General features: G+C 41.2%; 2 protein-coding genes across 4 annotated transcripts in view; one reads left to right on the top strand and one right to left on the bottom strand.

Moving 5' to 3' along the window:
• The window catches only part of LOC107097859 (ribonuclease Oy-like), a 14,382-nt gene extending 7,593 nt beyond the window's left edge, over positions 1-6,789 (top strand). The window contains exon 9 of the mRNA XM_015395181.1: positions 6,277-6,789. Coding sequence (XP_015250667.1) covers positions 6,277-6,480 — 204 coding nt within the window. The 3' untranslated portion in view covers positions 6,481-6,789. The remainder of the gene's footprint in view (positions 1-6,276) is intronic.
• A 2,555-nt stretch (positions 6,790-9,344) lies between these two features.
• The window catches only part of supt5h (SPT5 homolog, DSIF elongation factor subunit), a 31,010-nt gene continuing 23,973 nt past the window's right edge, over positions 9,345-16,381 (bottom strand). For all 3 annotated transcript variants that reach the window (XM_015395186.1, XM_015395188.1, XM_015395187.1), the window contains 7 exons: positions 12,846-12,973; positions 12,352-12,457; positions 12,096-12,254; positions 11,846-12,014; positions 11,567-11,764; positions 10,042-10,137; positions 9,345-9,845 (listed from right to left, as the gene is read on the bottom strand). In XM_015395186.1, the coding sequence (XP_015250672.1) occupies positions 9,705-9,845; positions 10,042-10,137; positions 11,567-11,764; positions 11,846-12,014; positions 12,096-12,254; positions 12,352-12,457; positions 12,846-12,973 (997 nt within the window). In that variant the 3' untranslated portion in view covers positions 9,345-9,704. The remainder of the gene's footprint in view (positions 9,846-10,041; positions 10,138-11,566; positions 11,765-11,845; positions 12,015-12,095; positions 12,255-12,351; positions 12,458-12,845; positions 12,974-16,381) is intronic.

Raw genomic sequence — 16,381 nt, 5'->3', positions numbered from 1 at the left:
ATATGGTGTAATTGAGCAATATATGAAAAAAAAAAAAAAAGAAAAAAAAGAACTATGAACTAGTTCGTTTTTTGGAATTGTGAACTATGAACTGAACTAGTTCATTTTAAAATGTGTGAACTGAACTTTGAACTAGTTCACGTAGAAAGAGAACTTTCCCAACACTGCCAAAATGTTTAAATGAAAGTCAGACATAAAAAGCAGAATATGATTCAGATCATGGAGCTGTTGACCCAAAAATGAAGATGTATTTCAAACAGGGATTATTTAATAAGTCAGAATCTGAGTTTAAACATTCAGAGATTAAAATGAGAACCTGCAGTTTGTCATCATCTTCTTTTTTTCAATGAAATACCACCATACTCTGTCAAAATAAAAATAAATCAACTGCTGTCGTTCCTGGCCCGAAGTCAGGATCTGACTTTGTTTTTTCAAACACGTCTCCCTCTGAGACTTGGAAAGACTCTGGGACACATCTCTGTCTCCTGAAGGGACCCAGATCCTGTAGCTTTCCAGACTGGTCCTGGCGCCGCACACACAACCGCAACTAATGAGTTCAGATCGGATCAACCTCTGCTTCTGCTCTGCAGCTTTGAAGATCATATTTTCCTTCTGCTGTGTTTTTGTTTGGGATGGCAGCAGACGTGTTTCAGAACATTGATTTATAACAGATTTGTTTGATCTGTTTATGTTTCCATGGATTTGAAGCCCATTTAGAGATGGAAGGTGATGGATGAATACATTTTAATTTCCTGGAGAACTTAGTTGGAATGAAACATTAAATACATTAGATTAGATGAGATTAGATGAGCTTTATTGATCTCACATCGGAGTTTTTCACTGGTCACATATTGGCATAGTAATTAAAGAAGATGCAAACAAAGAGGGAAAGGTGCATTTTGATGGATGGATCTGACAGATGTGTCCCTTCTGTTATCCGTCTTTGTTCCTGAGGTTTCTTCCAAAACAGGAAGCTACTGTTCTGCTCCAGGAAGCTGAGTCTAAATGTTCAGCTGAACTTTTGAACCTATGAGGCTCAGGATGAAGCAAGGCTTTAGGTTCTGTTTGGTGTCAGGAGGCCCGTACTGGCTGCTACTGGCTGTAGCAGTCAGTAGAATCTCCTGTTGTTCCGGTCTGGACTTTGACTAGGCCAGTGCAGCGGCTTAGTTCTTTACATTCTCAGCCATCCCGTTGTAGCTCAGCTCTTCTGTTTGGGATCGTTGTTCTGTTGATAACCCGGTTTGGACACATTTGATTTTTTTTAGATACTATAGTCTAAAATAAGCCCAAATCATTATTCCTCCCCCTCCGTGCTCCACTGTTATGAAACGTTGGGGCTGATCTGTTTGGCAGGTTTTGGTTCTGATGGTTTCAACTTTTGCTTTCTAAGGAACAGAGTCTGGAATCAGAACCCAGAACCTTCCTGCTAAGGAACATCCAGGCTTTGCGTTAATGCATGAACAGATCCAGAACCAGAGCATGTTTCATCATATCAGAGAACTTTGACTTCAATCTTTCCTGTAACTGAATCAGGGCCGGTTTAAACATCACCAGTAGCATCTCCAGATGTTCTTACCCAGAGGTGTGTAGTGGGAAACAAGTATTCAACTATTCACCCTAGTTAAATAAACGGAGATGGTGGATTTCACTCAGTCGGCACTTTATTCATCATATCTTTGCAAAGAGAGAACAGTTCATCATACAGCCCTTATGGCACAGCATTCCGCCCCATGCTGCCTGGGGAGCGTTCGTTCCTCCTAACTTACAACAATGGAAAAATAGTCAGAGTCAAAACAAATTACAGACACTTTGGTTAAACAGTAACATGTTATGAATAAACCCTGAGAAAGAATCTGATGTTATCGGAAGAAGCTCCTTCTGTCTACAAACAGCCTCACACTGGGGCCTTTTGTGGCCTTGCAGGTCAAACAGACTGAGTGAAAACTTTCATAGTGAGTAAATAGGATAAATTAATATAGAATAGAAGAGAAATCTAAATTTTCCAACAACAGTCTACCCTTTCAATTATACAAGGATATTATCCTTGTATAATCGATATTTTAAAAAAAGGAAAATTAATGAATATAAAAAAATTAAAAACTAAGATATATGCAAAGAAATCTAAAAACTAAGAAACCAAAATAAAAAAATATTAAAAAATGTATATTTGAAAATTGCACACCTGCAAACAAGCCATAGGACAATGTTAAATGATTATAATAGATGAAAAAATCATGGAAAAGATTATGATAGCTAAAATATGTTGCCAATAAATAGAGCCCTGGAATCACATCCTAGTTGGTAAAAACATTTAAGTGTTTTTCACCATGATGATACTTTTTATTGTAAAAGATGAATTTGTTGAAAATTTATATTTTTAATTGTTATCATTATCACACCATAAAGAATCAAAATCTAAATGAGTTATTTTCTCTTTAAATAGGTGCATTTGTTCTTGGATTGAGATGTTCTGACATTTAAAATAAGAATATGCAGATGCATTGTCTTATTACAAGAGCATTTTATCTAAATATCTTATTTTAAGAGTAAAAATATTCATTCCATTGGCAAATCGTCTCATTTACCTACTCAAATTATAGGTAAATATGCTTAATTTAGGAAATTTGTTCTTATTTCTAGATAGTTTTTCCAGTGCAGTTACCCTTTTTTTTTTCCCTGGAAAGAAAAAAAGTTCAAATCAGTCCAAACAATAGACTCCTTTATGTCTACAAAGTAAAAGTCAAATTATTAACCTGAGCTTCTATACGCAACAAACCTCATAGTAAGAAAAAAAAAAGGACAAATCTCTATGCAAAATGCTAAAATCATAACACAAAGATGTTTCCCACAGATTCAGTTCAGCTCTTCAGAATCAGGGTCAGTCAAAGCACACATTAAATGGTAGCTGAGACCCGATCATCAGAGTTCATTCTCTAATCCAGAAATCTGTCAATACTGACCATCAGCCATCAGGTGGTCATCTAGCACTTGGACTTTATTTTCTATTAAGAAACTAATATCAAACACTCAGATACTAAAATGTCATTAAAAACAACACATTGCAGCACATTTCCCTTCTCATTCATGTCGTATTATTAAATAATCAAAAAGCCAAAGCTGATGTCAGACATCTTCAGGTGGGCGTTTTCATCTTTCTGTTGATTTTGGTCCCTTATACAGGCGACATTTTGAACTTGGTCTGCAGAGCAGCTGGTCTTCAACCCATCAGGTGGACTACTGATATGTTAATTAACCAATCAGAGGGGATTATTCTGCCCCTTTATTCTGATTTGCTTTGTTGAAGCTTTTCCTGGTTCCTTCCTGATGAGCTCAGATGAGCTTTGATCACTTTCTTTTGATGACTTTGAGCCACACCTCCTCGTCCTGAAGGATGGCTGAGATGGTCCTCCATCAGGGTCTCCAGGCACCTTGGTCCCTCTGTAAAGCCGTCTCTAAGGGAAAAAAAGGTCTTGTAGGTCATTTTAATGTGTCACCTGTCAGTCCCAGTCTGGCCAGAGGTCAGAGGTCAGTGGTCTGGTCCGTTCTGTGGTCCAGGAAAGGGTCGACCCGTCATGATCTCATGTGGAGGAAAACTGGGAGTCAAAGTTACCAACATGCTGAATTAAGGAGCTGGGAGAAGGACAGATCATGTTATCTTACCCTTTCAAAAACAATAGTAGATAAAATAAGTTAATGCAGCTTGAAGAATTTTAGATTAAAATTTGAACTTTATCACAAATCATTGAATTATTCCGCAATTTCAAACTTACCCAGTAAATTTACTTCCTTAGTTTTCGGTACCCTTTATAACTTCTGCACCTGCAGAATTCCAAACAAACTTCTCCTCAGCAGAGGATGTGTTAATTTGTTTAATCTGTTTTATTAAACTTTATTTGTTGTGATATCAGAACCTCATATCAATCCTTTTTATTGCTAATTTAAACAGCTGTGCATTAACTTTTAATATCTTTAACTCCTGCTTTGGTCAGGGGGAAGAATGAGGTACGGAAACTAGAAACTGTCCTTATTTTACAGTTTAACCTTAATTATTTGTTCACCTCTATTTTCCCAAGGCAAAAATAACTACACTATCATTTATTTCACAAATGGACAACAGACAATCCCACAATCCACAAAAAGTCACACAACAAAAAAGACAAACAGAAAGCAAACAAATGGCCGTAATATAAATGATCAAAATATATGATTATTGCATGCAAACCTTTCAGGCCCTTTTCTCTCACTTCAAATGGCCGCTTTTCAGTCTATTTATCTGCAGGTAATTTAACTCTAGTCAATAAACAGAGAACAAGTTACTATTCTGCTGTAAGCCAACCTGGGACAATAGGGAGATCTCTCTGAAGACCTCGTCACCTCTGACCTGAGAATCAGAACACCTTATGGCGTATTTTGCTGCCGTCAAAGTTAAACTTTGAAGCCCCCTCTACCTAAAGCCTGTGGGGGGGTCTTTTTGGGTTCTCAGGTGAAAACTCCTAATCGCCTTTTATGTCCCAAAGGAAAATCTAATTCTCTTACATTTTCATTTCCTCTATTGGGCTCTATTTTGTTTACATTTTCATAAGTCAGAGCAACCATCACCTTTTTTTCTGTCTTAGTCAGAACCTCAGACATTCATGGCACAGGGATAAAGCAACATACCACAAAATCATGAAGAGATGAAGCTAATCTCTCCGAGTGGCTGCTGTGGAAATAGAGAATTTAGTTTGTGATTAAAACCTGTGCACATTTTACTACTACTGTGTCAGACCATGTTTGGAACCTTTTCTCAATCCAAAGGCCTGATAATAAACTCTTCCTTTTTCCAGCCCAGAAGCCAACATGGGAAAAAATAGTTGCTGCTGAATTTTTGGTTTAGATATTTAAGGTTGGTTCTAATTTGATCTGAAATGATTATACTATATATATACACTCACCGGCCACTTTATTAGGTACACCAGTCCAACTGCTCGTTAACACTTAATTTCTAAGCAGCCAATCACATGGCGGCAACTCAGTGCATTTAGGCATGTAGACATGGTCAAGACAATCTCCTGCAGTTCAAACCGAGCATCAGTATGGGGAAGAAAGGTGATTTGAGTGACTTTGAACGTGACATGATTGTTGGTGCCAGAAGGGCTGGTCTGAGTATTTCAGAAACTGCTGATCTACTGGGATTTTCACGCACAACCATCTCTAGGGTTTACAGAGAATGGTCCAAAAAAGAAAAAACATCAAGTGAGTGGCAGTTCTGTGGGCGGAAATGCCTTGTTGATGCCAGAGGTCAGAGGAGAATGGCCAGACTGGTTCGAGCTGATAGAAGGGCAACGGTGACTCAAATAACCACCCGTTACAACCAAGGTGTGCAGAAGAGCATCTCTGAACGCACAGTACGTCCAACTTTGAGGCAGATGGGCTACAGCAGCAGAAGACCACACCGGGTGCCACTCCTTTCAGCTAAGAACAGGAAACTGAGGCTACAATTTGCACAAGCTCATCGAAATTGGACAATAGAAGATTGGAAAAACGTTGCCTGGTCTGATGAGTCTCGATTTCTGCTGCGACATTCGGATGGTAGGGTCAGAATTTGGCGTCTACAACATGAAAGCATGGATCCATCCTGCCTTGTATCAATGGTTCAGGCTGGTGGTGGTGGTGTCATGGTGTGGGGAATATTTTCTTGGCACTCTTTGGGCCCCTTGGTACCAATTGAGCATCGTTGCAACGCCACAGCCTACCTGAGTATTGTTGCTGACCATGTCCATCCCTTTATGACCACAATGTACCCAACTTCTGATGGCTACTTTCAGCAGGATAATGCGCCATGTCATAAAGCTGGAATCATCTCAGACTGGTTTCTTGAACATGACAATGAGTTCACTGTACTCAAATGGCCTCCACAGTCACCAGATCTCAATCCAATAGAGCATCTTTGGGATGTGGTGGAACGGGAGATTCGCATCATGGATGTGCAGCCGACAAATCTGCGGCAACTGTGTGATGCCATCATGTCAATATGGACCAAACTCCCTGAGGAATGCTTCCAGCACCTTGTTGAATCTATGCCACCAAGAATTGAGGCAGTTCTGAAGGCAAAAGGGGGTCCAACCCGTTACTAGCATGGGGTACCTAATAAAGTAGCCTGTGAGTGTGTATATATATATATATATATATAAATGTTCCAACAACAGGTGTTAATCAGAACCAGAAGCAGCTGGTACCAGAAAAGATCCAAACAGAATCTTTAAATTGAATCTCCACCTTCTTCTCCTCCAACAGGACAGACAGGTTCTGTTCCAGGTGAAAGTCCAGCTGACCCGTAACCTGACTGTGGGCTGTGATCACCATGGAGACGGCGATGTGGACCCTGCGGATGGGCCAGGCCTTGGACAGAGAACCTCTGGTGGGCACCCCTGCCCCCCAGACGTTCCTTTCTACTACTACCCTATAAACCACACGGCGCCGTGGCAACCGTGCGGCTGACCCGGCTCCATCAGATGATCCTCAGATTCTCCTGCTCTGTTCTGTTTCAGCTGCTTTCGCTTTGAGTTTGGACTCTGAACCGCTCAGATTAAATGTAAAGTTTTAGCAACGTGGAAACTGGATTATGGTGGATTTTGTTTTGTTTTTTCTCTAACTGTACTGAACCCAGATGATTAAAGCATAAGATGTCAGCTGGTCCAGTGTTTGATCTGACAGAACCTTAAACACAAACGTTTTAGCTGTGATCCCCTGAGAGTTTATTTGATGAAAGAGTTTCTCTCTGAATAGAAACAGGAAATAAAACAAGAGTTCCAGACCTGCAGCATCCACACTGGAAAAACGATCTAGAAATAAGTAAAAATGTCTTAAATTAAGTGTATTTACACTTAATTTCAGTAGGCAAATAAAATGCCAATGGAATTATTATTTTTACTCTTAAAATAAGATGATTAGATAAAATGCTCTTGACTCCAATTGGTTTTCTTCTTCTTTTCCTCCTTTCAGAGGTCTCTAACACTCCAGAGTTTTCTGCCTACTTCATGCCGTCGACAGGTTGTTTCCTGGCAGTAAAGAGATGAAGTGAAATAATTCCATAAATGAACAGCAGGGGCGGTTCTAGATGGAGACCAGCAGAGGACAGTGTCCCTGTAGAACCCGATCCTGGCCCTTAAGATATAAAATGAAATAAATCTATGGTTATATTCGCAGAAGCAGAAACCATCATTTGATTGGTCCCTTAAATCTATTTTACGTTTTTTTTTTTTTTTTTACCTTCACACTTTTTTTTCTTAAGTTTCAGTCGTTTGAAATAGTATCATAGTTTTAGGACAGTTTCTGTTTGAGAAAAGATCTAATAGTTTTATAAAAAACACTTTAAACATTTTAATCGCATTTCAAAAAAAGTGAATACAACCTTTGCAGACGTAGATATTGATTTTCAGAAGCATCAGTCGATCATCGATCTCCCAAAATGAAGAAAATCAGGACCATTAAATCTGTTCAGCCTGACTTTTAATCTGCTGGATCTGGATCCTCTGGGTCTGAGTCTCCCTTAACGTCTAAACAGAGGTGTGAAAAGTATTCATGTTTATTACTCTAGTAGAAATCCTGCTGTTTAAAAACACTTTTGTTAAAGAATAAACTTAATTTTTGATTTTTAATCAAGTAAAGTAAAAAAAAACACCATTTTTAAAACAACTTGAGGTATAAAAGTAATGCAGCTGTTTACTGCACTGCCCTATGAAAGGAAAATTTTGTAAAATAGCTTTGTTCTTAATTTACTTAGTTTTATAAACTGATGGTATTAGTGTAAAATTTAAATTTACATCCTCTTGAAAAATCATTTATTTTGGTATGTGGTGAACAACAAGTTGGGGCAGCAACAGTCCAACCACAGATTGTTTGGTTGAAACTAATTATTTTGATGGTTTTTATTTATTTCTGTATACATACCAATAGGCCATAATGAAAATGAGCTTAAATGAAAGTAAACTAAACTATTTTTATAGTCTATTTTTAAAATATGAGGAGAAGGTAGAGCTAACCGCAAAGAAATGTATGGAAATAAGGTAAAAATTAGAAGTAAAAACTCCAGTGAAGTATGGATAGCCAAAATTCCTACTTAAGGTAGTATTTTTACTTTGTTACTTAGCGCCTCTGTAAATAAACCCATTAACTATTCCTGTTTTTAGCTTCATGCTTTGGTTCTGTGCCCCCATTAAAATAAATACTGCATCCCCGGTCCCTGAGCAAGACCCTAAACCCCTGATTGCTCCCTGGGCGCTGTACGATGGCAGCCCACTGCTCCCCAAGGGGATGGGTTAAAAAGCAGAGACAAATTTCCTCTTTGTTGGACAATACATTACCATTAAAATATGTTCTAGAACCTCCTGTGCTCTACAGGAAAATGATCATTTCTCCGCCAGACCAGGATGGGTCAGAAATAGTTCCTCCAAACTGATATAATCAGTCGAAAATCTGTTTTTTTATTCACTTCGAACAGTTTTTCCTCTTGTTTAATCAGTGGATGCATTCCTGTTTGACACATTAGTGGTAGGAGTATGATTACATCATCTGGATACAATTCAACCAGATTATTTACATAGCAACAATTCATAACGTTATATAAAAACTCTTTAGAAACCAGCTGAGTGCATCCAGTCATTGACTTTGCAGGATTCTGTCCTCCAGGATTAGAATGTAGAGACGGTAGATATTCGTTTGCATTTCGGTCTCGATTCTTCAGCAATCCATCACACTGACCATGCATGCGGTGACAGTGAAGAGGAAAAAACATCTTTCAACAGGAAGAAACATCCAGCAAAACCAGGCTCAGTGTGAGTGGCAACGTGCCGAGACCAACTGGGGTTAAGCAGACGGAAACAGAAAACATCACTTCCTGTAATCCCACCTTGAGCCACTGGGCTTCTACTACACAACCTTTTAGTGAATATTTATTTAAATCCAACAGGAAATATTTTATAACAAGATCATTAGTTATTGTTAAAATTAAACCAAGAGACTCATAATCAAAATGGGAATATTTCTGATTAAAGTTTTTTCTACTCTAAAGGCTGATTTATACTCAGAAACCCGGTCGTCTGCATGTGCGTGCAGTGAACGCAAATGTGCCTCTTGCGTTGTGGAATAAGACAGCGCAGACCACGCTTCAAAATTGAACAAAAATCGAAAAATATCTGCGACAAGCTCACTGCTACGCACTGCTGCTGGAGTATAACCAGGCCTCAACTCCTGTGTGACTAAGCAATATGTGATCTCTGATCCAGAGTGGCTAAGGAGGGTCAGAGAAATTTAACAATCTCTGCAAAGAAACAAACAAGAAAAAGAAATCCTGAGATGTTTTCGTTTTGGGATGGATGGATCATTTTTGGAGCTCTCTGAAGGCTTAGAATGTTTCCTAAATCATTGACTTGAAATTCTATCAAAAACCTTGAATTAGGAAGTTCCAACACATCAGAGGCATCAGTTTTCTGAATGTTCTTGATGGATGCGGCCGTGGTCCTCTGCTGTTCTCCACCATCGCCTGAAGCTGAGCAGGTAAGGAAAACAGGAAGCAGTACTGGTTCACAGTTTATTGATCCATTTAGCCTGGAGCCCAGAAACCAAATATATCTGACAGAACATGAAAAGCACTAAAAGCGGAAGTCGGACCACTGAAGAAAGACGTAAAAACTAAAACGGAGCGGCTGGCCCCTGCTCGGCCCTCAGTGCTCCAGCCGGCCCAGGAACCTCAGGTTGAGGATCTTCAGCTGGTCGTCCAGCTCCATGCGGACGATGCCGTCGTCGCCGTCGATGCTCAACAGGATCCCTGTGGCCTCCCGGTCTTCGCCCAGAATCACCTTCACCTGGAAACACAAGGCTCAGAGTCAGTCTCTATGTAACCATGGCAACAGCAGGGGAGCCGATGAGAGCCTCAGAAATAAACGGAATATCTGAGGAGGGAAAATGTTCCCCATGTAGTCAGCAATTCACAGTGAAATCCTGTGGGTTTGATTCTACGCCTCAGAACCAGAACCTTTCAGATGAAGCGGCGGAACTCACCTTGTTGTTCTTTGTCGGGGTGACGGGCTCCAGATGGTCGCTGCTGACGCTCACCACCTTCTCAGACTCCTGCATGAACACGGAGCACATCCCACCCTGCAGACACACAGGTGCAAAGGCTCAGAACCAGAACGGTCCAGAAACAGAACTCAGAGTTTCATCAAATAAAAATAAAAATCAATAATTGTTCTTATCGTCTTAAGATAATGTTTGCACTTAGTGGAGAGATCCGGGCCAGAACCCAACAACAATCAACATCCTTAGAGGATCCTGGGCTGGTTCTGGAAACTCAGACCGGTTTACAGAGGGAAGGTTTCAGATTTCCTGGACGTTAATCTGAGGATTACAGTTCTAGACAAAGCGGAGGATTCAGAACCACCAGAGCGTCTCAGATGAGCCAGTCTGCCCCCCTCTTTCCTCCTCACGCTGTTCAATGATAACATCCAACCAGATGTTGTTGTTAGAAACTGAATGTTTTATAAAAATGGGTCAGACTGAACTCCTCAACTTCACTGATTAAAAAAAAAAATCCCAACTTTGACTTTTAGGAGTTCAAATCAGTTTTAATTTAAACACAAAAATTCTATCTTCATTCTGTCTCTATTCTCCCACTCTGCAGGATCTGTTAGTTCAATCTCTAACGTTCTGCTCTCTCTGCTTTTTCTCATAGTAGCTTTGCCTCGTCTGTTTATGGTTGGCTGTGACTCCATCCTGGAGAGAAATATCAGCTGTGCTGCTGCCATCAACACCTTTGATAAACAGGCCAATCTCTAACATCTATAAACAGTGTGGTCCTGTTTCTCTGACTGTGATTGGCTGGATGTGCTCTCCTCATCCTCTGACATGGGAGTTGGCTCGGAGCTCGTCTGCCTGGCTGTGTGTTTCCTTGCTGCCTGTCTCCTTGAACCCCAGTCAGCCTCGACAGATGGCCGCTCACACTGAGCCTGGTTCTGCTGGAGGTTTCTTCCAGTTTTCCTCTCCACTGTCGCTACAAGCATGCTGTGTGTGAGGGATTGCATTTGAGTCAATGAGTCGATGCAATCAACTTTTCCTTAGATAGAAAACTTTCAATCAGTTTGATGATGATCTGGTGAACTGTAAAGTGTCTTGAGGTGAAATGTGTTGTGAATTGGAGCTATAGAAATAAACTGTACTGAATAAAAAAACTAATAATTTTTAATTAGTGTTGCACCGACACCATTTTGAGAGCCATAAGTTTATTCAACTATTGTCACCCATTCCAGGTAGGAAATAAAAAGTTCTGCTGGATTTACTTTGTATTAGTCTTTTTCCTGCTTCACTAAGGTAGGCAGCAGCTTGACAAAGCCATGATGGTAATTATTTTTCATCCCAGTAGGATGCAGTTCTTTATTTACAAACACACATCAATTTCAAACAGATGGTATCGGCCGATTCTGCACAGCCTGGTAGCGCGGAACGGATCGGCGCAACACTATTTCTAATAAATCTGTGATGAAATGTTTGTGTTTTATTCCTGGTGCCGGTCCGGCTCGGGTTCTCTCACCGTGACGCTCCGGATCACTCCGGTCTGTCCCATCAGGTCCATGAAGGAGTCCTTCACTCGGACCAGGATGTCCGTGGTCACCCAGTCGCCGCCGCCTTGCTCGATGTTGGAGCCGGGGGTGTGGGGGTTGTAGCCTCCAGGAGAGGGCGCTCCGGGCGTCATGGGGCTGTAACCCACCGGGCTCGGACTGGGACTGGCCTGTCATGACACACGGGGAGCGGTTAGAGTTCTGTTGGCCGCAAACGTCGGCCTGCTGCAGGATCCGAGCGGTCGTCCCACCTGGTAGGCCATGGGGGATGGGGTGGGGTGGTAGCTGGCTGGGGAGTGTGTGTTCTGGAAGCCGACGGGAGACGGTGCCACCTGGTGGTAGCTCTGTGGACTGGGACTGGGCTGGTAGGAGCCCTGTGGAGACGGAGCTGCGTAGGGAGAATACTGCTCCGGGTTGTACCTGATGGAGGCAGGAAACGGAACATGGCAGCAGTTCTCAGCAGCGAATCAAAACGGTCCACAGCGTGGCGCTCATACTCACATAGCAGGCGTCCCAGGAGTCTGAGGGTTGTACTGGGGGTTGACCTGTGGGGAGGGGACCTCAGGGTAGCCCGGGGTCTGGGGGTTGGGCGTCCCACCATAGCCCTGAGGAGACGGCGAAGGTTCGTCATCAAACCCGAAGTCATATTCTTCCTCATTCCTGCAGATCGAGCAAAAAAATAAAATAAAATAAACCCACAATGCATGAACAGAGGGAGGGGCTCAGAGCTTCTGTTGATGACGGTTCTGGAGGTTACCTGGAAGGTGTGTTGGGGTTACTGGGGTCCCAGGCTCCGCTCTGGCCGGGGGTACGGCTCCCATCATGCAGCGGTGTCTGAGAGCCGTAGTGAGGCGTTCGGTTTCCTGTCAGAAAGCAGAAAACATTTGGAACGGCTTCTAAATCCTGCTTGGATGCAGATCAGAAACGATCTGCTCACTGATTGGGAACAAAACTTCTCACCTCAGAGGTCACAACGTTTGAGCGCATTTAACCCTAATTGGCAGAAACTCTTTTCTTATTACTTAGGAAAAAGTTTTAATATAATTCAGTTCTGATAAATAACAGTAACTGAACCCACCGCTGGTTCAACTAATAAATCCTGCCTGTAAAAATCTCTGTGGGAATCACAACCAGATGTTTTCTGTAGTACACAGAACCAATCTGAACTCCGGGGATGGGAGGGGGTGTGTGAAATGGAGACCCAGGATCATGTAGGGACTAAATAGTGGAAGCAGACAGTTTTCATCTTACCGTCGTGCATCGGGGTCTGGGATCCGTAGATGGGCGTCCTGGAACCGGCACCGTACATCGGAGTCTGGGAGCCGAACATGGGAGTGCGTCCGTGGGCCGAGGTTGATCCCGTGTGTCTCTTTGCTCCCCTGGTTTTAAGAAAGCCAGAGAAAACGAAATTCAAATCTCTGTCAACATTATGAACCAAATACTTAAACTAATTGGTGTTGAAATGAAAGCAGCTACAACGGATCACTGAAACCACTCAAACATAATAATTCCTAAAGTCACAGTCAGACACAAACAATAGATGCTTATTAAGGCGTAACGATCCAAGAAAGTGATTAATATGGAGACAAAAACAAGGTTAATAACGTTTCCATGTAAGATGAGTTACATTATGTCTTCATTGATGATGAAAAATCTGCTCTTATTCTGGATCTAAAATAAGTTTTATTAGAAAAATTAATCATATGTTCTAACAAATTCTGAAAGAAATCAAGAAAAACTTGAGTGCAGGTCTTCAAAATATGATTTCTTTCTTAGGACAAGAGAACATGAGCTGCAGACGAACGGCGTTCAGGAGCTTCATGATCCAAAATACCAGAATCCGACCAGAATGGGGCTCCATGTTAGCCTAGTAAACTAGCCCCACCCGCCAGCGGCCAAAATCATTTTTGCATGCCTGTGTTCTAGCCTCTATCCAGGGTTCCTACAGCATAAGGCAAGTTAAATTCAAGACTTTTTAAGACTTTTTAATGCTGCTTGAAATAAAAATTTAAGGCTAAATTCACAAGAAACACAAGAAAAACCTGTTTGTGACAACTTAACCCAAAGGTTTAATTTAACATAAACCACTGCACTAATGTTTCAAATTTTGAAAAGCTTCCCATACAGGAAGAAAGCTAAAAACACACAAATGGCAGATATATTTAACAATTATTTAACTGAATTCACTAACTTTGTTTTAGCAGCAAAACAAATCAGTTTTAAAGCCACAACATAACCAGTGCTAAGTCTTTTTGCAGCTATTTTTCTTTGTATCGTTTTCTTAGTATGTTTGATTTGGTGATAAGTGGAGGCGTTGCAGAGACAAGGCTGGAACAAAACCGAGAAATACCGGCTGTTTCTCGGTAACTCTATTTTGACGCTTAGTGTTTCGTGCTTCGCATGTGCGACTCCGCTGCCTTAATTCCCATTGTTCCGAGCTTGAATCGCTTCTTGCACAAAATCCACTAAGCCTCATGTATGTTCCCTGGTTTTAGCCATGGAGAAAACTCTTGGCTGGAGACAATTTTGGTTACATTTACACTTGCTCATAGATTCCAGACAAAAAGTTAATGGTGCATCTCCTACATGTCCCGGCCGCAACAAAGCTTTTAATGGTTCCGCTATCGGGATGGAACCAATAATGGCGAGCCATTATTTTTTCTTTAATAAAAAAAAAAAAATAAATGTCAATTTTAACGTTTTATTTAAATTACAAAAATAAATCGTAATAAAAAAAAAATCCTATTTATGATGTTTTAAAAAATTAAGACCTACAAAAGACTGATTTAAGACATTTTAATACCAATTAAGGCCTTAGTTTAATTTTGAAGAATTCAATGCCTTTTAAGATTTTTTTAAGGACCCGCGGGAACCCTGTCTATCAATGCCCCAGGCCCTAGAACTGGCGAGCCAATCATAACGCAGAGATGTGTTTGGAATTTTTTGGATGCAAAGCAGGCGGGGTTTGAGGGCGTGACGACAAAGCTGCGCAACACTGGAGAAAGTACAACAAGGAAGATGGCAACAACTATTGAACAGTAGCATGCGGCAGCAGCTTTCAATGGAGCGCTCCATTCAAAGTTAAAAGTTCTCTTTTCTGTTGCTATTATTCAATAAAATTACCTTTTAACACCATTTGGGGTGCGCATATTATACTTTAAAGCGTCACTATATGTTCCATTTACCGATTTAATGTGTAATTAAAAAAAACTATTTCTGAAGTTGAGAGGACCGTGGCATCCAGCGGAGCTCCGAGGCTAACGCAGCCAGGGCTAACCGCAGCCCGTCTGCAGCGGCCCTCTCCCAGCATAGCCGTGTGTGAAGGACCGCTGGCTCTGATGGCGATTTTTGACTCAGCTTTGGAATCAGCTTGGGAAGGATTACACTTGGGGTTTTCGTTGAAACGTGAGCAGGAAGAGTCTCTACGCTCATTCATATTTAAGAAGGACGTATTCGTCGTTTTACAGACAGGCTGTTTGTTTACACTCCCCCATCAGCTTTATGTGGCGCTTACTACATCACAGTCAGTTGCGCTCATTGGTCAGAGCGTTGGCCAATAGGCACAGACATGGTTTGAAAACAACGGGTTGTTCTCATCAACAATCTTACAAAGTCTCATTCATCGGGGCCTGACTAGATTACACATTTAATCTCACATTTAGTCTGGCTGATCAGGCTAGCTCTATGTGATACATTAGTTTTTACACAAAGAATGGGACATAAATTAACTGATCCATGTCAGAAAAACATGAGAAACAGATAAAAGTCACTATTGTTCATGTGGCCGACGAAGCTTCTTAAGGACAGTAGGAGAACATTTCCACCTTAACCAGTCTAAACGAGGTTAGCGGAAAATCTAAACCACTCTGGCTGAATAAAAACATTAGTGAAACATTTCAACAATCTTAGCTAACGACGTTCGTCAGCCAAACACCTTTACAACATCTAAACGGCAGAACGTCTAACAGCTTAACATCTAACAGGACAGGATATTTTAATGCTTGCTGAACATCTTAACCACATTAGCAGAATAAACATCACAGCACTCGTAGCAAAAAACAAAACATTTAAACTTGCAGAACAGCCTCTAAAAGCTCAACTTTAAAATGAAACATTAACACATTGATATTGGAACTTCTAAATCATGTCAGCTGAAGATCAAAACAACAATAATCTTAATCTCAGCTGAACGTATAAACCAGCCGTTCTCAACCTTGGGGTCCTGGGACCAATTGAGTGGCGGAATGATTTCTGGGGGTCACCAAATCATTTTGGAAAAATATAAATATGCAAAATGAATGTAGCTTCTGACCGGACATTGGAAGGACGGCAAGCGGTTGGTCTCAAGCAGGCATTTTATGACTCAAAACGAGATACAGTTGGCCGCAAATAGGCTTCACCAAAACAAGAATAACGGATCTGTCCATTAAGGTCACAGCATTTCACAGAAAGCTGGAGGGATGGGCTGTGTGAGTGGATGGGTGTGTTGAAAAGTTCCCGGAACTTGAGAACTTTATGGAGGGTGACATAAAGATTCAATTTATTAAAGTCGTAGGGAAACGACCGTTTCAACCGTTGCGTTTTCCGAATTCTCGAGTGGTGCCCGACTTTACATGAGTGAATAAAGTGAATGTGGTTGGTCGTTTATTAAGGGGAGAGGATTGTTGTGGCGGAAGGTTTGCAAGCAAGTTCGGTTGCAGCCGGTTTGTTAACAACTTAGTGCTGGTAGGTTCCCAATGGGAAATTACATTGGGACTAAGTAGCACTTAACAACGACACTGTCAAGG

Source organism: Cyprinodon variegatus, unplaced genomic scaffold, assembly GCF_000732505.1.
Source record: "Cyprinodon variegatus isolate N-32 unplaced genomic scaffold, C_variegatus-1.0 Scaffold729, whole genome shotgun sequence".
Taxonomy (NCBI): Eukaryota; Metazoa; Chordata; class Actinopteri; order Cyprinodontiformes; family Cyprinodontidae; genus Cyprinodon; species Cyprinodon variegatus.
The sequence above is the reverse complement of the archived record's forward strand: the minus strand, read 5'-3'. Positions and strand labels throughout refer to the sequence as shown.